Source organism: Neopelma chrysocephalum, unplaced genomic scaffold, assembly GCF_003984885.1.
Source record: "Neopelma chrysocephalum unplaced genomic scaffold, ASM398488v2 Primary Assembly neopelma1_59, whole genome shotgun sequence".
Taxonomy (NCBI): Eukaryota; Metazoa; Chordata; class Aves; order Passeriformes; family Pipridae; genus Neopelma; species Neopelma chrysocephalum.
Genome location: NW_020897714.1, coordinates 17,722,083 through 17,746,409, shown reverse-complemented (window position 1 = coordinate 17,746,409; position 24,327 = coordinate 17,722,083). Strand labels below are relative to the sequence as shown.

General features: G+C 43.0%; 1 protein-coding gene across 1 annotated transcript; it reads left to right on the top strand.

Annotated features, from left to right (window-relative positions):
- Positions 1 to 801: 801 nt before the first annotated feature.
- On the top strand, positions 802 to 19,580 carry FAM83F (family with sequence similarity 83 member F). Its single transcript, XM_027680346.1, has 5 exons — positions 802 to 1,257; positions 4,988 to 5,155; positions 12,448 to 12,569; positions 13,133 to 13,845; positions 18,601 to 19,580. The coding sequence occupies exons 1-5, from the start codon at positions 802 to 804 to the stop codon at positions 18,663 to 18,665; spliced, it is 1,524 nt and encodes a 507-aa protein (XP_027536147.1). The 3' UTR covers positions 18,666 to 19,580.
- The last annotated feature ends 4,747 nt before the right edge of the window (positions 19,581 to 24,327 follow it).

Here is a 24,327-nt window from a genome sequence, read left to right as displayed (position 1 = left end):
CTGCAGTTGGAGATGCCGGTGCTGGCCATGCTGGTGTGTTGTCCTAAATCTGTGTTCTTTCACCCAGTGTGGAAGCCGATCCACACACAGAACAGTGATACTTGCTTTTATTTCATGTCTGAGCAGAGATGGGTGCTAAGTGGTAAATCTACAAAGCTAGCTAGCGTATTTATACACACATATACAATGTATACATATGTATACATATACGAGCATATTTATACAATTTTATTCAGGTAACATTTGCATAATGAATCTACATCACTACCTGTCTAAGCTGCTATTGCCTTCACTTTCCCTCCCCTCCGTTTAAAGGTACAGGGCATTTTGAATTCACGTGTTCAGTGGGTGAAGGTCTTCCCTTGGAGGTGTGGTTTTCCCATTTTAATGCACTAAGTTAACTCATAGGACACAATTTCTCAAGTTAGTTAAAGGTTTCTAACCCACATCCCTCCAAAGCTGGTGTGGGCTGACACATAACCAGTCTCTTCCCTTTATCCCATTGTTCCCCTTCATTGCATTCTGCATCCCTTAGGTCAAGTTGTTCTTCTTTTCCCAGAAACGGTTCTCTCCCCATCTTGTGCTCCCCGTCCCCAGAGGCCGGGGCTACGCCGGGGTGTGGGAGAGGGGCAGGACGGTGGGGACAGCCGTGTCCCCAGGGCCCGGGGGAGCGGCCGCCCCACCCGTCGGGGCGGGCTCGGGCAGGCCAGGTGAGGCGGTCCCGGCCCTGCCTCTCCCTCCTGCCGCAGCCTCTTTGCCTCCCTCCCGGCCTGCCGGCGCTGCGCTGGGGGTGCCGGCGGCATGGCGGAGTCCCAGGTGCTCCTGCTGGACGAGCTACACGTCAACGAGAAGGTGACGGAGGCCCAGGCCCGCTTCTACTACAGCGAGGAGCAGCGCCGAGCCCTGGAGGCGCTGGTGACCCGCGGCGAGGCGGCGTATCGGGAGGCGCTGAGGAAGGAGCAGCTCCGCGACTTCCTCTCCAGCAGGGAGCTGCAGGACCTGCGGGGCGGATGGCGGGGGTACGACGACCCCCGGGAGGGCGGCAAGGTGGCGCGGGGTCCCGGCGGCGAGACCCTCTCGCTGGCCTACTGGCCCGAGTGCTCGGACACAGAGGTGCCCCCGTTGGACTTGGGCTGGACCGACAAGACCTTCTACCGGGGTATCAGCCGGGTGTCTCTCTTCACGCACCCCCGCAAGGAGGAGAGCGCGCCGCACCTGAAGGAGGTGGTGCGGGAAATGATCCAGCAGGCGCAGAAGGTACGGCCCGGCCTCGACGGGCCACCCCTGCCCGCCTTCACGCCTGGGCCGGGGGCAGGCGGGCGGAGGGCCTGGCTCGGGATGTGGGTGGAAGGCAGGAGAGAGACCGCCACGGCTCTCGCTCCAAAGGAGGAGCATGTTGGCCATCCAGTTGGTCGGCATCCACCAGGCAGGGCTTTCCCTGCGGCTTGTTGCCAGTCATGTTACGCTTTGCTAAGGCTGATGCCTGGGATGGGGTTAAACCCCTTCACACCGCACTCCGTTCCCACATACTTGGGGTTCTCTACCTGTGTTTTGCTTTGTCCTGTCCCGGTCTCATTCCCAGGTTCAGAGGAAGGCAGGTCATGATTCTGTTACAGCCAGCCCTCCTGTGTGTGCAGGTATCCTTACTTGAGCACAGGGCAGCGCGTTTGTTTATGGGGTGGTGTTTTTCGGGTTTATTTGTTGTGATCTCAACACCATCCAGCCTGGACTGCAAGTAGCCAGAGTCCAGACAATACGCAGCTGTTCCTCCTATTTATCTTTGTCTGGAAATGACTTGTTAGTGACAAGGACACCTCTGGCAAGAAAACAAGCCAGCCATGATGCAACAGGAGCATTGAATAGGTAAAGGCATTGACGAGGTTTTTTGTCACCCACCCTGGATGTGGGTGAAGTTTCCAGGGAAGACCACCCAGGAAAAGATCCCCTTCAGAGCTGACAAGCCCCCTGGAGAAAGGGGTAAACAGTGTAAGAAACTTCATTTCTGCGCTTAGTTTTGCTGCTTTCTGGTTTTTCTGCATTCTAATTCAGCAGTTATTTCCTCCTCCACCTGCTCCCCTCTGCCAGCACACACTATATGTACAACTTTTGCAAACTTGTTAGAACCAAATCTGCTGGGAAACACAGCAGACTTTCCATAGAGACACTGCTCTGGTGTGTGATCCCCTCAGCTCCCGGCTCGAAAAAGTCATGCACACCCTGTAATCCTGTTCAGTGGCTGGTGTGGTCAGTCATTTAGAAGACCCAGAAGCTGTAAAATCCTTACACTCCGATTTAGTGCAACTTCACATCCTCTTTGCACTGCTACAAATGCCTCTACAGACCATGCAAGAACTGGGAAAGTTGGGTTTCTTTCAATAGCTGTGCCTGGCACCTAGAAGTAATTAATTCCTTTGTAGATTTTTATTTTTTCAGTGACTGGACAAACTGTGCCCCTCCCAGCCCAAAGCTGGTTTCATGTTTAACAGCCATTTGAGTGTTTAATGGTCCTTTTCATAGATAACTATGCCTATTGTGTTCAGCTGAGCTGGCCCTGGTAAAAACCCAGCTCCAGGTAGCAGCTTTTCAATCAGCAGATGACAGTGGGGGTTTGTTGGGTTTGGTTTTTCGAAGGGGGTCTAAACAGATACTAGTAATATGTGCCACGTCTGTGGGTGGCTTATCATCAGTGTTTTACAAACATACATTAATTAAGATACCTTGCTGCAATGAGATTGGCAAGCATTAACTTGCCAATCTTTAAATTCCTGTGAAGAGCTAGGCACACCTATGGGCCCTACAGATAAGTTTGTTATCCGTAGGATAGGTAGAGAAATGGGGAAAACCTCTTGCAGGGGTAGACACTCATGCTCTGACTTGTACTTGAGAATGTTCCTAGGTGATCTTGACAGATCACCAGCTGTGGCAGGGGTTTGAGAAAGCGAACATAACAACAGGCATCGCCCACAACACATTTGCTGACTTGGAAGTCCCATCTGCAAGGCAGCTCATCTGGTTTTTGTACAGGACTGCTGTTTTCATGGTCCACAGTCTTGCAGTGTAGCCTGAACTGGCCCAGGGCCCCACAGCTTGGAAGGAACCATCCATTCATATTGCAAAGCCAGTAGTAACAATGAGTGGTTTGTCCAGCACGTGGGGTAGGTTCTGCAGCCATTAGACTAATTTCAATGGAGGGGATGGAAAGAAAACAAATTCACACTTTTGCTATCCATTCTTGATCAATTCCCTATGCAGATGTTCTTACTTCAAATGAATATTATCAGGCATTCTTGTTCCTAAATAACTGCATCCATACTACAATGTGTGGAGGGGACAGGGAGCATAGCAGGCCTGAGTTAATGCATGAACTCTTCATGCCTTTAATTATAATTTGCCTGTATATGGGTTGTTCAGGAATAAAGTGGCACAAGTTCTCTGTTTTTTTGATTTTTAGAGGTTCTGGTAACATTCCCTGCATCTTGCTGGGAAGTGAGAACCAAGGCAGGACCGGACATGCAGCTCTGCCTAGTAGAAGTTACTGAGAGACTTAGTATGATGTAGCTCCACCAGAGTTCAACTGTATCACGAACTTATATGTTAATGATGAGCATAAACACAATGTCAGCTCTTTTTTTTTTTAAACATAGAAAAGCTTGTTTAAGCCCTGTTGACAGAAGGAGCCTGATGGAGCAGATGTATTGGTTGTTGTTGGCCATACAAGCAGAGACTCAGCAAACACAGTGGGGGATGTTAACTGTGGCATCACTTGCCCAGAAGCCATTTGTTCAAGAACATTTTTCAAAGAAAAGAAGTCTCTGTGGAGAATTATTCACCCTTTCTTTAGGGGGCTCCTGCAACTTGAGCTGTACCTCTTCCATATATCAAGAGAAGAAAATCCTACGGTTTCATCCAGTATTTAGCTCCATTCACACCTGTACATGCCGTTTCCAGCACAGCTTGGCTCATTACTGTGACCCCCAGCACCTAGGGAATAAAAATTTACTCAACTCTATTCCCAGCATACTGTCAGCATGAGAGCTCTGACCTGGCAAGTTGATGTTTCACTGAGGGACTAGGAAAACAGTAGTTTCCTTCACTCACAACCTTTCAGATGTTGGGAAGAATAACTATTTCAGGCAGAAAAATTAATTGGTATTTCTAATGGTATAAAAGATACAGAAAGGGAGACAAAACATGTAAGGTCAGCATTAAAGTTGCCCATAACCTTCTTGGTTTTGTTGTTACTCATCTTATGAATGTTCAGGCTTGTCTCTCACATCAGCTAAACCCTTTTGTTTTACATAAAATCTATGCCCAGAAAGAGGGATGAGTTTTATACCAAAAAAAACATTGCGTGTGAAGAGAGGGAATGATCATTTTGCCTCTAAATCTTGAACACACTCCAGTCCCTTCCTGAGAAATATGAGGTATTTATGTTTGAACTCCATAAATCATTCCTTGGGAAGCCAGCCCTGAGAGCAGACTTCTCACAGGGAATTGGGAGAAAAAAGGGAAATAGAATTCTTGTTGTTTGCACTATGCACCGGGGCTGAGGATTCAGGCCCTGATTCCTCTGCACATTCATTCTGCCATTACACACCTTCAAGTTAAATGTTGGAGTTGTTTTTTCAGTCTTCTTTTTCAATCTATTTTCAGTGTTCTCCTTTGTTTAAGTGGATCCTTACAAAGGAAAAACTGGGCTTTTGGCTTTGGCATTCCTCAGGCTGCTGAAATAAGTAATTTTCCCCAAGAAGAAGGAGAACTCTCATTATTAAGTTCCTTCCAAAGCGTGTCAGGCGGCAAGCAAGAAAATTTTAAGATTATGGTAGTGCTTGGACATGTACATCCCTGTACTTCCATCTGCCCTATATCCTTCTCCTCTGTAATCTGGGATCAGTGCTCTCCTTTATTTTGGACCAGTGTGATGGGGCCTCCCTTTCAGTTCCTAATATTTTATTCAGTTTTCTCTCTACTGTCTTCTTGTTTCCAGATTATTGCAGTTGTCATGGATGTATTTACAGACCGGGACATCTTCCGCGATATCGTTGATGCAGCATATAAGCGCTGGATCCCAGTCTATATAATCCTAGATGAGGAGGGTGTGAAGCTTTTCCTGGAAATGTGCAGATGTCTTGACCTCAGTGACTTGCAAATCCGGGTAAGATATTCAATACTGAAGCATTATCTCCTGCAGATCAATGGCCTTTTCCAGCTGTAATGAATCTTGGAACTCACTTGGACAGGCAAACACATCTGTTCCTCCCTTAAGTCATATCACAGCTCTTAGGGTTTGATGGAACACAGAGGGATAAGAGAGTGGCTTGATAATACGGAAGGAAAGAGAAAGGAAAAATGTGGATTTTTTTATCTTTCACCTAAGACAGGGATTTAGGTAGTTTCTTGGCTCTTGTGACCTAAAAATTCCTGTTTGGGAAGAAAGTTGTTGGAGGAAATTCCTGTGGGTCTTCTGTGTGAAGATTCAAACTACAGCCCGCAGTAGCTCTTTGAGATGACTGCATGGATCCCATGCATGGATCCCATTTCACATCCTCTGTGAAATCAAGACTTTCCTATCCAGCAGTGATCATCTTGGAGTGAATGAGCTTGTAGCCCTCCTTTGCATGAGAACCTAAGGGATTGAGGGGCATAGCTGCTGCCCAGCCCCATATCAGAATATGCCTTCATATAGTGCATGCAGCACAGCAGTGTAGTCAATCTAGGTTGGCTGGCAGAAGGGATCTCACTCCTCAGAGGGATCTCACTCCATTACATACAGACTGAAATCCTTTGTGTGTTTCTAGTTAGTATTGTATTCCTTTTTTCCATGTGTTTTTAGTCACTGTCACTACTACAGGCTTATTCCAAATACTGAAAAAGTTGCTAAGTTGGACAAAAGCTCTGGGATGCCAGACTCGCCCCTCTTCGTGATCCAACTGTTCTCAGTATTTTAAGAGAACCATCTTAAATCTGAATGAACTGTGAACTACCACTCTGCTCTGAGTTTCATCAAAAAAGCCATCCAGCCGACAAGCTTTCTCATCTTTCTCCAAATCGGAGACGAAAATTTCTTTCCTCTGGTGTCTTTGAAAGCAAGACACAGACATCATTATAACAGACCTGTTTCAAGTGTCAGGAGTATTCTGTGGCCTAGGCTCGAGTCTCTTTGGTACATAATTGAGAAATCTCAGCAGTAGTTCCATTTGGTCTGGTACCTGTTTCCCAGTACTTTTCTCATCATGTCATCACGTGCAGGAATGATGTCTTCAGTACTGCATATTTTAACTCCTGGATAGAGTGAATGAAAAGATGCCCTGGCATTTTAGAAAAAGTTGTGATGCTATTGGAGAGGTGAGTTCCTTTTTGTCTGCCTTCTCAGTCTCTAAACAGTAAGTGGTTGTCTTCTGCTCTTCCTCTTCTCTCTTTCTCCATAGGTATCTACACAGACTTTACACTCCTAAACCAATCATCACAGTGACATGCTACAGCAGTGCCTAGGTCCTGCAGCAGTCTATTTCTATGATCCTTTCCAAAGAGATAGAGTTTGAAACTGATGCCATCAAAAGCAGGAGAAAACTCTTCTGTGTCCCTCTGTGGTTCCCTTCTCTCACAGCAGCCCTTGCTACATTTTGCATTAGATTTCATCAGCTAAAAAAAGTACAAATACAAGCTGAGCTAAAGAAAGTCTGCTGAGAAAAAGTTTGTAATGTCCTTTGACCTAGTTGTTCGCTCTTCTGCAGAGCTCCAGCCCACAGAATGCTGCCCTTCAACTTTCCCCCTCTTTTCCCAGCTATCTCATACTGTATCTTAAATTCCCCTTAAGATTGTTCTATTCTCTTTCCAGTATAGCTAAGGGTTTTGCTAATCTTGTTAAGGCCAATGCAGCTAGTTCCTGTATATGGTACTATGGAAGGACTGAGAAGATTCTTCCTGGAACGGGGAAACGTCATTTGCTTCTCAAGGAACATGCTTTCTTAGAATCCTACCCATGGCTGCTTTGGATGTATCTTATATGCTGCTGCTTGGGTCAGGGTAGCAGAAACCGTCATATAGTGATTCACTTGACAACAGAGCTTAGATATGCAAGGAAGCTCAAGCAAGGTTAAGGCTTCCTTGAAGACTGCCCCCAGCCCTACCTCATTGATGTAACATGCCAAATATTGAAGAGCTAGATTTAAAGCAAGAAAGGGCCTCTGGTCTTCTTCAGGCAGAATCGTTTTGTCCCATATCATTTGATCACTGAGGATGTTGGAATTGCTGAGGAAGAATGAGAACTGTAGTGCAGTAAACTCTGTCATTCACCCATTTCTTATCTATGACATGTCTTTCTCCTGACAACTGCTTTGATGTGAGTTTCTTCTACAGGGAAAACATTATCTCCTTACAGAGTCTTTTTGTGTTACTGTTTTGCTTCCTTCTAAAAGATTTTTCACCAGTGAAGTACAGTTTGCCAGCAAAGGAATTGCATGCTCTTCTTTCCTGCCATCCTTCCCACCTTTCCTTTGGAATGCTTGTGCAAGATACAGAGGATGGCTTTTTTCTCAGAAAGTTGCAGCCATGTAGGATATAACTTTAAGGTTTAGAGGCAAGTTCTGATCCCAGTGGGAGAGAGATGACACAGTACCATGGGCTGCAGGGTCACAACGCTTTTATTCTGTCTTCTGTCACTAACAGATACTCATATGGTTTTGTGATTCCTGCTCTTTTGGTTCCATTGCCTGTTCATCCAATGCAGAGTGAATACTTCAATAGTTCTAATACAGGGAGATATACTCTTAACATGGGATTTTGCCCTTTGTATGTGTAAAGTGCTGGGCATCTTCAAAAAATTCCTGGCTGTTGTATTACTGTGAGATGGCAAGGTATCATGATCTGCTGACAGTCTCAAGGGGGGAAACTGCTGTAGGAAGACAGTACCTGACCCTGCAAAGAGTAAAAGTTCTTTACCAACTCCAGGCATGAAATGAGAAAACCTCAATTTTTGTCTGAAGGCCAGAGTTCACTAGGAATGCATTTAAATTCAACCATCAGCACGTTCAGGGGTTGTTAGTAAGAGCATGTCCTGTGTGTATGAGTCATATGGCTTCCTGAGCCTACAGGACATGATTTGCAGACTTCTGTTATATTTGACACAAGAGTGTTCTTCGGAGATCACAGTGAATCAGCATTCTCATAGATACAAAATTCATAGCCTCTCCAGAAAATTCCTTTTTTTTTTTGACCTAAGGGTTAATGCTCTCTCCAGTTTTTAGATAAGTGCTTTTTCTCCCCATCCTTCTGTTAACCAAGACCACAATAACAGACACTCCCAAAGACAGGGAGTTCTCCTAGAGTTCCAAACAAGCCCAGGGGATTACTTACTTGCAGGAAGTTCACCTGTGTGTTATTTTTTACATTCATTTTCCAAACATGTAAGGAGTTTCTCCCCTCACTCCAGGAAGTCTGAAAAGTTTCTGCCTAAGAAACTTTCAGAATTTCATTTCACTTCATTTCCTTCATTGATTCCTGGCTCAGATGAGGGAGAAGCTGAATGTGATGTGATGCAGTGCTGTTGGTTTTTTAATTATCTGTTACAGAATTCTTCTAGTCTGCTTGTGACCTCCTGAAAATGGGAGCTTACAAGGCCGCCTTTTTGCCAAGACACAAATAAATAATACCCAGTAATGACCTTGGTAGGCCAAGTCCCAGCTAACCACGTTCCATCCCGTTCTACTTGAATATTTGCAAGTTACACTACTTTGTCAATAAGCATGCCTTTTCCAAAACTGTTCAGGGCAAACACGCAGAATAAATCCACAGTATTTCCTAGCACTACTTGATGTGTGCTTCCAGATTGTGGTTGCTTTTGTGTCCCCATGTAAAATGAATTGCTGCCATCCATCTCTCTGACCTGGAGGTCTGATCATTAGAAATTATATTCTTGCAGACCATAAATAAGAAGAAATCCTTTACTGCCATTACTGTGGTCTTGTCCATAGGAATCCCACCTCTCTCATTTCCCCCCTTCTGTGGTACCTCCATCTAGGATTTAAAGGGAGAAATAATGGGCATCTGGTGCCTCCCCCTCAGCCCTGTGCTCAAGTGAAGCAGTAGGACACTCAGGTGAAACAAAGGACACAAGGTACCCCAAGAGATTTTATTGACTGAAGGGATCTGAATTTCACAGGGACAGCAAAACGGGGATCTCCACACTTTGAAAAACAGACAATATGAGGGACTGTTGAGTCACTATCATCTCTCAGCTATTGCTTTTGTCTGTTGCCTCTCCTTAATCTGTTTCACATCTGTTAGTTTATAGAGGTTGTTAGTGCCATCCATCCTAACTTGAAATAGAGATCCCCACCTGTTGTGCAATATATATATATATGTGTATATATATCTCTATATATCTCTCTCTATATATATATCTTAGCAGTTGTTCTAAGAGGGAAGGTACACACAGGATTCCCTGGTGGAAGCACTTACAACACCTTCCTTTAGGGTCTCTCTTGTGTCTCCCCCCCTACTCAACCCCAGTTTGTGAGCACTACTGCCCAGGTCTGTCAAGTGACAACCAAGTGTCAGTCACAGCATTACTGACTTTCTAAACTGTGTCTGATTTAGCTTTCTGTGAGTTCAGGGTGAGGTTTAAAAGTGTGTCACAATAAAGCAAGAAAGACCAATTCCTTCACTGTTTGTATTAGGATGCTCAGTCAGGCTTGACTGTTACCAGTCCGTATTAAGTTGGAGCCAGGGAGATCTTAGTCACTGCTTCTGATGAGGAGTGATGCAAGTGTGTGTAAAGGAAATGTGGAAATTTAATGCAGACTGCAGCTTCCATAAGCCAAAACAAACCTTAGTCAGACTTCTGCAAGAACAGAGATCTGGAGGGGTCACTTCTATCTGGTGAGCTAACTGGTCCTCTACCCAAAATATTTGTTACTACTGTAACACTAGTGCCCCCAAAAATGCCTGCAATATCATCTCATTTATATTTGTCTTTCCTCTTCTATTATTGTGCAGCCTTTGGTGCATGAACCCAGGCTCGGTCTTCCTCTGCACAGCTTGATATCGCAGCCTACAAATGCTCCAAGATGCTTGAAGGCAGAAAGCATTATACAAATAACCTGTTAAGTGACTTGATGTTTATATGACTTTGTGCTTGTTTTCTGCATTTCAAGATGTATTTATGCACTCCTGTACCTACTTCGTTCAAGGAGGTTTACGTGTTCAGCTGTTCAGTTCTATCCCCTCTGTGCCTTTCTAAGTGTTATGTACAGCTCAGTTACCACAGAATTCAAGTGTGCTCTCTTTCCACTGAAAGAAGGTGATAGAATGTACAAACACAATAAAATCCACTCTTGTTAGATGCTAAGGAACTTTCTGCTCACACAGGCTTATAATTCTTGATTCACAAAGGTACATGTCACGTCAGAGCTGTTGACTGATTTGAAGAATGAGGTCCTTCTTTTCACTTGCAGTTGATACTCCATGATTTGGCAAATCCCACATCTAACATTAATCAGCAAGGAAAAAAAATTATCTCAGGTGATCAGCCAGTCAACTGCAAATGTTAACTACTGGAAAGGGCACCCTTTCTCTTGTGCTCTACCCAACCTGCATTCAGCATCCCACACAAATGACTCACTGGTAGGCCTCGGGCAAGTCACTTCATCTTTTTCTCTCTTAGGCTCCTCATCTTTAAAACAGGGTAATAATACTTTCAGCAGTGTTGGGAGCATTAATTAGCTAATGCCCACACAGGACTCCAGACAGATCAAGCAATAGATGAATGCAAAACAGTAGTATCATCAGTTACTGTTAGTCAGAATTTGTATTGCAACTGCTGTATTTTAGTGGGGGAAATAGGAGCAGATTGAAAAGGTAAAAGCTATATTCGAAAAAATGGCTTTTGAAAGAAATCTACATTCTTATAATCACTCATTCCTGCATGCTGATTTCTATAGCCTATCAATATTTAAGCTGTCAGTGAGGTTTACAATAATAGGACTTAGCTCTTTGTGGGATCTGAGGCTGTGCTAGCATTAGTCAGATTCTCCTGATTCTTCTGCTCTGCAGATGAGGGAAGAATGAGGCAAAGGTGAATTGACTTTCCCAGAACATCACAGGGAATAGTGTCAGATCTGTGATTACACTGACTCCCAACCCTGCATTTAAAACTCCAGTTCCCAGTACCTTTTGACTTTTCATTGTTAAAGAATCCTTACAGAAACAGATGGTGGAGTGAGGAAAATTGTCTAGATTTGTGTATCAGAGTGACGAGATTATTTGCTCCAAACTTATAATAAATGCTTTTGGGTTTGGAGTGGGGGGAAGGGAGGATGTTTCATGTTAGTTTGGCAACTCAGCCTCACGCAGCTAGGACCCATGAGCAGAGTAACACTCAGTCCAATGTGCTTTTGTGTCCTTATAGTATGTGTAGGCACACATCTACTGTTGAAAATCATGTAACCTTAACTTTTGTGTTTTTTCTGTGTTTGGTACTGGTCTATTTTATTAATTGGAGGTTTGCTGGCCAAAGGGTATGAGATGTGAGGTTTGGGGACAGGTATTCTTTTTCTAACTACTTCCATTCATTTTATGAGAAGTTTTTCCTTCCTCTTCTTCAGAAATTCTTTTCTGCTGACCTATTCAGGACATTGGTAGAGACAATCATCCTACTCCTTTTGTTCAAAAAAATTTCTTTTTTTCACCCTCTGTTGAACAACAGGGGAGCTGGGTGGACACCATAACTATTTGGGGTTCTTAGCAAAATTATAAAGGTTCTCCTTTTGTTAGGAAACATCTATCTTTTGAGCAATTGAATTGTTTCCTCCTCTCTAATAATTAAATTGTCTATTCTTCTAATTTGGTCAGTTTTGTCAAACCATGTGTTGTTGGGAATCGGAACGCAAGCACAAAAATAACCTAATGCAGACCTGTCTCATACATTACCTACCAACTGTGTCCTTTGTGCTGCACAGGTGTTATGGAGTTCCTTGGCTTTGTGGTTCTGCTACCATAATCTGGAGAAGAGCTCACAAGTGCTGTGGAATAGGGATCAGCATTCAGAGAGTGCAGGTGTAACTCAAGAGCTTTCTCTTCATTCCCCTAAACTGGGCTGGGCCTTCCAAGCTACAGCACAGGACTGGGGATGGAGAATTACTTGATTTTGACAGCATTGTCTTGCCAGTGGGCTCAGATGAATAGCTGAAGACAGCAGGCTGGGTAACAAAGAGGCTGACCTGTTGGTCAGGGCTATAAACTGAGGGAGGGGAGTGACCTGCATAGACAGGGGATGACAGCAGGTCTTATGGCACAATGCTTTCCTTTCTGCAGGCCTTCTGTTGGCTTACACAAAATAAGCTGTAGTCCCAGAAGTAGTGAAATAATGTGAGTGACATGTTAAGACTTGGAGCTGGCAATTATCTGCCCTATTTATTGTGACATTTTTTCTTTTCACCTCCCTGTTAGAATATCCGCATACGTTCTGTGACAGGAGTTGGGTTCTACATGCCATCAGGGAAGATCAGAGGTACACTGGCCTCCCGATTCCTAATGGTGGATGGTGAAAAGGTGGCCACTGGATCATACAGGTGGGTCACACTTGGTTAAGGTATTAAGGCATTTATGTAAAGAAGGGCTCATGACTTTGCATGAGAGTATTTTTCTCATGTCATACACTTTCTTATCCCAGCCTCTGTAATCTGTGTGGCATCTGTAGAAACTGGAATGGGATGACAGAGAAGGTGGCATAGAACCCAAGCTGCTTCTGAGTGGAACATGCCCATGCTGGTAGAACATTTCAGTGGGCTAGAGACAGTTCCACACTGCATCAGGTGGGAGTCTGCAGGGACTCCCCACCAGTCGCTGTGCTCAATTCTCTTCAGTGAGGTTTTCAGTCTGGAGGCTCCTGATGCAATGTTGCTTTTTTAAAAGCATAAACTGTCCTTCAGAGTTTTACAGTCTTTTCTTCCAGATCTGGTCTGCATACCTAAAGAAGGACAATAATGTTGTATCTGTTGTGATCTATCTTGCCAAGGATGTGGGCAAATGGCACAAGGATGCATATTCCCATGTAGTGTCTTAGGTTTTGTTAGGTAGGCTGGGTCAAGTATGCACCCACAACTCTAACATTGGTTTTGTTTCGTCCTCTTAGCTTCACATGGACTTCATCCCACATCGACAGAAACATCCTGCTAGTCTTGACAGGACAGCATGTAGAAATGTTTGACGTTGAGTTTCGTGAGCTCTATGCCATCTCAGAGGAAGTTAATTTATACAAGGAACTGGGTATTGCTAATCCATTCCTTCTTGGAATTGGGAAGCCAGGCTTTCATTCCTCCACTGTGGCTCGGAAGTTCATCAACCCTAAGTATGGTTTAGTTGCAGGGGCAACCCGTGGTGATATGATGCTCTGGGCTTCACGACACAGGCAAGATAATCAGGGAAACATGGAAAAGGAGGAAACAAGTGAGTCAAAGAAGCGGTTAAATCAGTTTCTGAATGACTTAGTCACATTGGAGCAAGTTTTCCCAGAAATAGATCCCCCTCTGGAGAACTTGAACAAGCTGAATCGGAGCCCTCAGAAACTGTTGTCCCGGCTCCACATGGACCTGAAAAATAAATCCAAATCCAGAGAATCTATTCGTGACGTGAAGAAAGAAGACGCACAGACCAATTCAAAGCAAGGAAAACGGTTTGCCAGTGGGCTTTTCAGTCGCAAGGCCAAAAGGTCTCCAGGCTCAAGCATTGAGGCCAATTCTTTTGCCAGTGAAGGACATTCAGGAGAAGACCTTGGGAACATGAAACTGGAATATGAGCGGCTCAGCGTTGGCCGTGCTAGCGTTCGGAGCACTGGAGGCATCTCAGGTAAAACCTTTTACCAGCTTACTCTGCTTTCTGTGTCCCTTGTTATGAGTTTGGCTGATTGATACCAACATACTCACTATAGGCACTTGTGAGTGGATCCTGTTATTTCCTCTGTATCAAAATGAGCAAGATCAAAAAGTAGAAGCTGTATCAAATGATACAGGCAATTTAAATTGAAAGCAATTTAATGGCAGTCTTATTGTAAAGTTGGTACTTCTCATGTAGATGTTTCTCATACTTCAAGTGGGTATGGGACAAAGAGAACGTTCACTATTGCAGTGGCTAGCAGGGCACAGACAGATTTTCAGTGTAACCCCTTCTTTCCTCATTAGAGTTGGGTTTATTTACTGTGATAAGTTCCTGGTGGAGAAGAGAGAAAAACGTGTTTATATTGAGCTGAGGGGAAAAGGAGTGGAGGAAAGGGTGCAAAAATCTTTTTAATTTGCTCCTTTATCACCTTCTGAAGTGGGGGAGAAGGTCATGGAAACAGATGCTACAGAGTAGATCACTAGATCTCAACTTTTCTTTCTTTGCTAACACATGATTGATATTTTCATTAAGTCCTTCCAAGGCTTCAGTCAGTTGAAGACACAAATGATAAAGATTTTTACCAATTTATGGGTTCATAGCTATCTCCCCAACATATTTTGTGAGTTTGAAGGAAATCTTTGGACTATTCAGCCTGGTTGTCTTCCTCTCAGTGAGCTGTGTTGGGTGTTGATACATCCTGCACCAGCAGGAAAATAAACTACTTGCAGGGAGAAAATTTCTCCTCAACTTGTCTGGCCAGAGACAATTCTGTGATCTGATGATTGTGAAATGCAGGCATAGAGAGACTGAATTCCCTTGAAACTTACCATGATGTGAAATGGCAAGACTTCTCTTGAGACCAGAAAGAAAAGCAGGGTATGAGGAAGGTCAGCAACAGTGCTTGGTTAGGTTCTTAGAAATATTTCTGGCTGAATGAAGCAGACTTCAAAATGCCAAATGAACACAAGGGTGGAATGGTAAGAAGGCATAGATAATTTATTTAAGATTATAGTAGACCCATTTTAGAATATGTGTTTGGCATTTGGGGAGGCAGAAGTAAACCCTGGTATGAAGAGGTTCTCTGTCCCAATGACAGTCTTGAGCACAGACAGTATGTGCTGGTGGTCCCCATTACTCACAGCCAGGAAAACCAAAATCGGTGAAGACCTATAGGGAGATGTATGGGCATTTCCTCTTGGAGGAATGGACCTGAGGGCTTGCACTACCCTCTAGTGACAGAAGTAGAGAATTGTGCAATCTCTGATTTGTCAGCACTTCATCAGAGATTCCCTGCATTTCTCACTGTCAGCTGTTTTAAAGCACACAGCCTGCCATTCCTGCAGTGTCATGATGAAATTAGGCCCAAATTAAGGCATGAAAGAGATTGATGTCTCCAGCTGAACAGTGGGGCACTGCACCCTTCTAGGGCATTGCACAGTCCGGGCAGCAGGAATGTCCCTGTTTCTTTTAACACAGAGTATCTGTGCCAGACAGTCTGATGCTCAGTCTAGACCATTTCCACAAAGACACTATCATGCTATTATGTTCAGGTTTTATTTATTGCCACCATTACTTCCTGCGGGCTGCCACCTCTTTCAATTAAGGGGAAGGAAGGACTGAGAACAGGTGCAGGGAGGGTGCTGAGGTCCAGCTCACCACCCTTGCCCCCGCCATATTTTTTCTGATAAATCTTTCCAGTGAGTCCTTGCTAGTATTTTTGGTTTATGCAAATTGAGAATGCTTGTTCATGGTGACAGCAGGAGACTCCACAGCTTTTGAAGTATGGTGTAAGTAGACTTCAGTCACATGGTGTCATAAAAGGCTGGAGGAAGATCACTGCTTGTGTGTTGCTTTTGAATTGAATCACTGTTCTTGAGAGAAAGCTTCTCTAGTCTAATGGTCCCAAAGTGGCACATGAACAGAGATGGTAGAGGGCACATTAGCAAGATGGAGGCTTATGAGGAACAGAAAAAAAATTTGTTACCCAGAAGATCCTGTAGTTACTTGATCAGTAGCACATATGTCATTAGGATTTAATAAAAAAATTCCTGAACATGGGCATGGAATAGAGTTCCAGCTTCAAAATAAAGATAGGAGGCACTTTGTTCTTGGGTAACTGTAGGGCTGACTTAGTTTTAGAAGTTTAAATTGCCTTTGAGCAGGGCTAGTAAAAACTGATGCTGTGATACTCTGGGTGACAGAAGGGAGGTAAGAAGTGGAAATGAAGGAGAAGGTACTTGGTATGCAGGCAGGTTAGGATGCAATTATTCAGAGCTTCACAGTTTGAAATAGCTGCCCTTACCTTTTGTAAAGATTAAACAGCACACTTAAGCCCTGTGGGCCTTCCTGTGCACACATCCTCCAAAGTCACTATTAATTCTGTAGTACCATAGAGACGCATCCCACCTTGCAAACGCACAGAGAGACCAGATCCACACCTCCAGTAGCTCACAGAGTAGTTGAAAGACATTATTCAAGCAGGCTAAAGGTCAGATTCAGTCTTGTAGGAGCAAATAGTGACAAAGAGAATCTGAACTGGGAAGTGATGAATGTGTGTGCTGTGATGGAGTCTAAAAATCTGATGCAGTATTTACATGCTAGAAAAGGATACCTACAAGTCAGAATTAGGAGTCTGGAAAATACAAGGGCTACAGATAGTAATGTCCCGAACTAAGTATCTGAATCCACACCCTCAGGTGTTGTACTAGCACATTGCATGGAGACTGTGCTATGTCTTACAAGGCTTTCTTAAAACACATCATCAAATTGACAGAACTCTTGAATTTCACTCTTGCCTGCTCAGGAACACAAGAGCAGCTCTGAACCTGACCAGAATCCTGTTAATTTTAAGCTGGTGCTGGGCAGACTGTGATCAGCAAAGACACTGACATCTGTGTGCAGTTTCTGGGAAATATTGCAACGGTTTGAAAGCTGTATGCCTTGGGAAGGCACTGACTTTTTGTTTTGTGTTCTCCCTTGGAAAAAGCAAAGTGGGCTCGTTCAGAAGGATCTGCTGTTCTGAGTTGCTTCATACATCAGCCTTCACTCCTCATGAGTGACGGTTGCAGAACACATATCCTTAATAGCAGGATTTTGTGTTTCACTTTTGGGTGCTTCTTGCAATAAGAAATTGTATTTACACTGGGTACTGCAATACTACTGAAATAGCTGCATAGTTCTCCCCAGTGTTTTTCAGCCAACGTGACATCACGGAGGGATAGAAAGAGGGGAACGTTGTGTGTACCTCCTTGGTACATACAAGGAGGGTGTTTGCTCTAACTGTAGTGGGATCTGTAGAAAAAAGTTAGAAGACGAGTAAAAAGTGAGAAAAATAAAGGAGTTGGGAGTTAAAATTAAGCAGAGGAGCACAGACACCTTTGAAACTAAACACGAGGGTCTTGAATGTGATACAGACAGGGAGGGGAAGAGGGGTAGCGAGGAGATAGGAGTTATGATAAACTTAGTAGTAACGTGCAGAATGCATCAGAGTGGGGACAGGTAGAAGGAAATGCCTAGGGGAGATATGGGGAGGAGGCAGTAGCATACAGAGCAGCCACAGAAGTGAGGGCAGGTTGCAGTGCAACCTCCCATGTGAATATCAAGAAAATGGAGTGTGGAAGAGTGTGGAGAGAAGGAGTTGGAGAGGAGAGAGCTCTTCTCTTCCCCATCATGTACAGGTAAGGACAAAATTGATCAAATACTGACAAGCAAGAGAGTGACATTAAAAATTATTCACTTGAAGCCCAATTCAGAGGTGGTGTTTGGGTTGAATGCTCCCTAAACTTAGCAAGGCTGAGACTTCTCAGTGGCATGTCACCATGACCTGTGGTAGTTTTCCCTCCCTAGTGTCACTCAGAAATGGCATTTGGCTCCAACTGCTTGGGAGATGCACATACACCTTCCTTCTGTACAAATACATGAGTGGGGCCTGCCCTTGTTCAGAGTGATTGCAAGCCATATGGCAGCCCCTCTCAGTACCTACTGCCCTGGTCATGTAAGCTTTGTTGAGCTCAGAGCACAGATGAGCTCCCTTACTTGCAAAAGCCTCTGAACACACTTTCATACAGTGCTTGAAAAAAATATGCTGGGGCATCCAGACCAACATCTGGCTGTAATGAAGGAGACCAGAGAGACGAGCAAGCATTGAAAAGTACAGATACTGGAAGCAAAAGAAATTCATAGAGTAAGCTTTGAAAAAAAGATTATAAAAAACTGAGGCAACAAACTGAGGCCTTGGGATTTGTCTTGCAAAAGCAATGGTGGAAATAGTGGCCCTTGAGGTGTTTAAAATGAAATGTGAAAAAAAACTCTACTGAAAATGTGCGTGGGTATCAAATGGATGAGATGACCTGACTTGTTTTTTTGGTTTTGTTTTTTTTTCTATACCTCACTCTTTGGAAAATCTACCACCCAAGGCATGGCCAGACTGTTTTTCAGTGCCATCTTGGACCTGAGAATACCACTAAGGCTAATGTGGGTACAAGCTAAAACCTGGAAATACTTCTCCAGTAGTTTTCTCCACAGTATACTCCACATTTGCTCTTATTTTAATGTCTCTTCATTACACTGCAGTAGGAAAAAAAGCCACGAGAGAGTACAGAGTAATGAGTAATGTAGGTCTAACATAAGATATACAGTAAATAATGAGAGTGAACTGTAAGTCCAAACATTATCCAGATCTTATTTACTTAACATTAACCTTACTTTAACTTCTTTTCATTCCAGGTAACCTGAATCCAAACTCCACTATGAGCGATAAAAACAAACAATCTACCTGTGTGTTATCTTGATGGGGAAGAATTGCCTAGAGAACTGAAGACTGAACAAGCTGGAACAGTAACTTCTTCATTGATTTTGAACCTTCAGCCATATCCTCACGCAGTGGTCTGTAAAGCCACTGCATGGTCCTGGATGCACCTGGATGCACCCCCAGTTAAAGCACATTTCTGGGTGAAGCTTAGACTTTGGATGGTCGGTCCCTTAAATGAGGGTTAGTGATGAATGTATTAGTCCATATGTCTGTGTGCACACATATTTTACATATAAAAACAACTGTGATGACTGGTCTCAGAGCTCGCTCTGTGTCCAGATAAATGCAGGAGATTTTCTGACTTACTTGTGCTGCTACTTCAGTCTGTCTAGCTACAGACTAGGAATCACTGTATTGCATTGTTTACTCTACTGCACTGCAAAAATGTATTGATCTGATTGGCTGGAAGGCTAAATCCAATCGAAGTGGCAAATTCTGAGTGAAATAAGGATGTTTATAGACAGTGTAGCAATCCTTTGTCCACTACGAGTCTTCCTGTAGATTCCTGTTGTCAATTACCAATGCAGAAATGAGTGTTCTGGAGGAAGGGTTTACCTAACAAGAGGCCAACAGATTAGTATCTGAACTGTTACATATCATAAATACACCAGTCGAACAAAGTGATTTAGCAAGAATGTAGTAAAGAGGAAAAATTGAATATTTTTTGAAATTGAAAGGGGAATGTTCAAACTCCAGTTCAGACTGGGTCAGGAAAAGTGCCTTAAAAGGGGGACTGGGCAGAATCTGGGAGCAATAATGCAGACTACAGTGGCTGTTAGAAAATCCTGTTTGTTCCTAATTTAGCAGTACTTTACCATTCATGGAAACCGAATGATTAAGGAGCACATCTTTGAGAGCTGAAAGAGGAAGCAGAGGAGGCATGCAAGCTTTTCAAATGGCCTTTTTTTCTTTAAAGTTAACCTTTCCAAACTCTAAATCATGCTAAAATTGAGAGCTTTGATCCGTAAGAAGAATTGTGTGCAATCAGACCGAAGGCCATGTCATCTGCTATTCTGTCTCTGAGAATAGTCAGTAACAGGTGATCACAGAAGCATAAAATACAAAGGTTGTATACAGAGATCTTTCTCTGACACATTCTAGCATTCTATGGACTTTCTGAACTGGCAGTTCCTTCTGGACCTGCCCTTAATGCACTTAGTCCCTTTCTAAAAATCCTTTTCTACTTTTGGCCTCCACACTGTTCTGAGTCAACAAACCCCAAGTTCATTGCGTGGTATGAAGAAGAACTGTTGTCAGGCTGTTTTAATAGTTTTCTTGATGATTTCCTTGAGTGATCCCAGTTCTTACACTGTCAGACATGGTGACAGTGTCCTTGCTACTCGTGATTTTACAGACCTATATCATATATGTCCTCAGTCATCACTTTTTCCAAGTTGCAGGCTCACAGTACTTGTAGCTATTCATTATATGGGATCTGACTGAGACCTCTGCCCTGTTGTTCACTAGCCCTTTTCCAGTTCTACTCACTAACAGAGTGGAGAAGCGGGTTGTTTTTTGTTTCTACAGTGTGCAGATTGATGCTTCACTCTGCTTTCTTGCCATCTAAATTACATACTCTGCTGTCATAAATAAGCCCTCTTGTGATACCCAAGAAAAATAGATCCTAATTGTAAGAAGACACCTGAAAGCTAACACACCTGCTAGCCAAAAAAATATTCAAACATTAGAAAAACACAGGTTTCATTTTCTTACTTTTTGTTTAGAGAAGCCATCTCACTGCACAACAAGTTCACAGCAAAGGCATTTGATACACTTCCAACTCAGAATAAGCTGTTCCAAAGACTCTTCTAGGTGCTGGGTTGCAGTAGTGGTTGTTACACTCAAACAGCTGTCTGTAGTTGACGATAAAATGCAATTGATTGATTGACTGATTGACTGACTGACTGATTGATTAATTGCCAGGAAAGCCTGGAAGTGTATTTAACTTGAACAGCGAGAAGTGTATTTAACTGGAACAGCAAGCAGGTCTGTTTTATTGTGTTTACCCTCCGGAGTGTCTTGAGACCCTAAAATATCAAAGGTATTGTGCCCTCTGTTAAACATACTCATCCTCGCTCAGTGGATTAAATACTTGCTAGTCTGTATAATATTATATATAGCCTTCTGGGAACAAGTTGTAATTTTACAGCTGAGTCTGTCAGCTCATATTATGAGCACTGTTTTATAAAATTGTTCCTGGTAATGGGGAAAAAAAAGGTGTTGGAAATGACACCACCATTTGGATTTAGAAGTAACTTAAAACCTGAGTTATCCTGTTGACTTCATGTGTGTGGCTCATGTGCCAAAAGCTCCTTGTATGTAGGATTGTTGAAAGTGGCTTGATTTTTGCCATACTTTAATTACTCTCCAGATTTTTGGAGACTTCTTTTTTTCTCTCTTTGTATTTATTTCACTTTGTTAGCAGAGATCAGAGATAAATTTGTCAGGCCAATGTTGTTCCACTTTTTGTTCCGATAAGAACATTGTCAACTGGTGCTTCCTTATTCTCCCAGGCTTTCAGAATATTTATTTTTTTTAATTGTGCAATAGGTTAATTAACTAATTAGTACCACATTGATATATATGGTCAGGTTTTCCAGGCAGTCCTCTGTCTCTTTGTGTTTATGTCTTTGTTGCTTCATCTTGGGGAGGTGACTTCACAAATAGTCCGAGAGGCTGATTTCACTTCCTTCTGTGCTTATGTATTAATGTGCTTTACTTTCTCTTTCCTGTGATGGATGTCAGAGCACTTTTCTTTAACCTTGTCAACTAACAGGATCTCCTTTTCAGAGAGAGTTGCTCATCTGTTGGTCTTCTTTGTTGCCACATCAGTTCCTGAAAGGTAGTGTTCATTCGTTTTTAAATTCTCTCCATGGAAGTCAGTCTCATGCCTTGACTCCAGAGGCTAGTAGAATTCCTTAGGCTTATCACATACTGCTTAATTACTTAATTTGAGAGAACAAACTTGCTTTTTTGCATGATATAAATCTGCTCCTTAGTCATCATGACTCTCAGGATGCATGAAGCCTTGTTGATCCAGAGTGGATGTTTCAGGCTCTGGTGGAACTCGTTCCTCCCTGAAGATAAGATCAGCTGAACTTGGACTATTTGGCTGCTCCTGTAGCAACAGAAGTGAGTCTGGGTGAAGTGACCACATTTATTTTGACTAGTTTTGCTAATTGTGGTTCTTAATGAGTGCTAGAAACCTGAGGCTGTGACCCGTAAAATGAACCCCTCTCGCTCTCCAGATAAAATGTGGTTGATGGTGCTGGGGGTCAGAGTGACAAAGAGCAGTGGTTAGGGGTTCTGGTACAGCAGTCTTCAAATAAGCTGTCATTTGGTCCTTGCCTAGAAAAAAAGAATCAGATTAACTGTCTTTGGCATCTGTGTCCTGACCCTGTACAATCTCAAGAGGATGCCTGTTCTCTGCTTCTCTTTTACTCCTTGGCTTGTTAGCCCAGGTTTGCTGATCTGTGGGGCCTACAATTGTGGTCCTGGTTTTGAACAGAAAGTTACGAAGCTGGGGCTCATGGCTCTTTATTTCTGGCGTGAAATAGTGAGTGTTTCAGAATGAGACTCCTGGCTGAATGTGTGCCCTCTGGGTTTCTTTTGGTATGTATTTGTATATTTAATGTATATGTGTCCAGTTAATTATGCTGGAGACCTTTTCTAAGTCAAACAAATAAACTACTGTGTTAAATTTAGATACTTTGTTCATTGGTGTCACTTGCAGTTTTCTCTGCTTAAATTCCTGGGTTTGGGGGATTTCTCTTGTTTATTTGTCAAGGACTTGTACTGTCTGGATTAGAGCAGCTTTCTGTGTAACAGGTGAACATCTTTGGCCAGTGTTTGGCAGTACTTGTTAAAAGAACTGGGGGCAGCTGAATTCCCCACAAATACAGTGTTCTGTGGCTTTGAGTAACTTGAGAGAGACTAATTTGTTCCTGCTTTCTCCCTGCTGGAGTAGGCTGTAGCAGAGGACCACTTCAGTTTTTCTTTATTTTTTTTACTACTTTGCAGCTGAACTGCAGCTATAAATGCATCTGACAAAGTGCCACCTAGGTTTCCCTTTCCATCTTTCTTATACAATTTGTACCCCTCAGCAATGACATTTCATTTACGAAACTGAGTCCCTGTGTTGCACTTCAGTTTTACCTGGTACGATGTAATCCTTGACATTTAAGTAACTCACAAGCTGTTGTTTCCCATGGTCCCTTTGTTTGTGTGTACAAAAGCCTGTTTTAAAATTCCTGACCATGTTTCAGAATAAATCCAGCCTCTATTTTACTTTTGGGCATTAAGGTACATAAAAAAGTATTTGCAGTAAACAAAATCTTCATCTTTCAGTGTTTTTAAATCCATGTAGCAATTGCATTTATAGTGTTTAAGAGTCTGTCTAATCCAAGCTTGTTTCGCAGGGTATCTCTGTGCACCTGAGCTGCTTTCTTCATAGCATTAGCACCGCCATCACTTTGTGCCTTTTCTTCTTCTGCAGTTGTCTTAGGGAGGTTCTCCAAAAAAGAAAGAAAAAGTTGTCCTTCCCCTCACTTCACTGCTACTTAAACATTACATTTTTGTTTCTTGACACTTTTGTCTGTACCTTGCAAAATCAAGGAGCAGTCCAGGAATGAATGACCTGTTTGTCTCCCTAGACCTTATGTCCCCTGTCCTTAGCCTCCTGAAGAAATGCAAATTTGGGAATTCTCATTAATTAGCAAGGCTTAGAAAAAGCACACTCAGTGACTGTAGGAAACATCTTGGAAGAGAAACCTATGGATGTAGATGAAATGGTAAAGCCTTTATGCATGTAGCAAGGCTGGTAGGTGTTTACCTAATTCTTTGCACAACATGTGTTTCTGATCTTTCCTGCAAGTCTAGGCATGTGTACTTGGGGAGTTAGGTTACAGAAAACCACAGCATCCCAATGTGAGCTAATTTGCCATGCTTTTCAGCAAGTTGGGTAAGTAAGAGAGTAGCTGAAAGTCTCTGCACAAGAACTTAGGGGCACAGTAGCTGCTGTATCCTAAACTCATAACGTGTCAATGAGATGTTTCTTATTCTACTCCTTCTTCCTTTCCAGCCTGTCTGTCTGCAGTATCAACTTCTGCCTTTTCATCTGACTTGCTAGGTTTTATTTATCTAAAGCATTAGAAATGTCACTGGTAGGAGAACTGCAGGCATAAAATTTCCCTCCTGCCTGCCTCAGGTAGAAAACAGCAACTTCTAGATGACTGGGAGTGCTGAAAGCAATGATTCTATAGACACCAGACAATTTTTTATAGATGCTGAAATTTCACTGGCTGTGTGAAATTGCACATAACCAGGAAAACACAACCAAAAGAATTTGTGCAGAAAGCATAGAGGCAAACTACAATATTTGCATAATGAGGATTGCAGCTATTACAGAGAGCCTGAAACCTGGAACATAAAAATGAGAGCTGATTTTAATGCACTTAGATACAGTAGCATAGGGAAGGATCAGGGAGGTCAGGTTAAGGATATTTTCCATTTCTGAGCATTGACTATGTTCAGGGGATCCTTTGCCTTTTTTACTTTATTTAAAGCAAAATAGCTTCTGAGTTGCAAATTGCCAATGTACAACAAAGAAAAGTATCTTGCACCACTGGCCCGTGGACTGATCA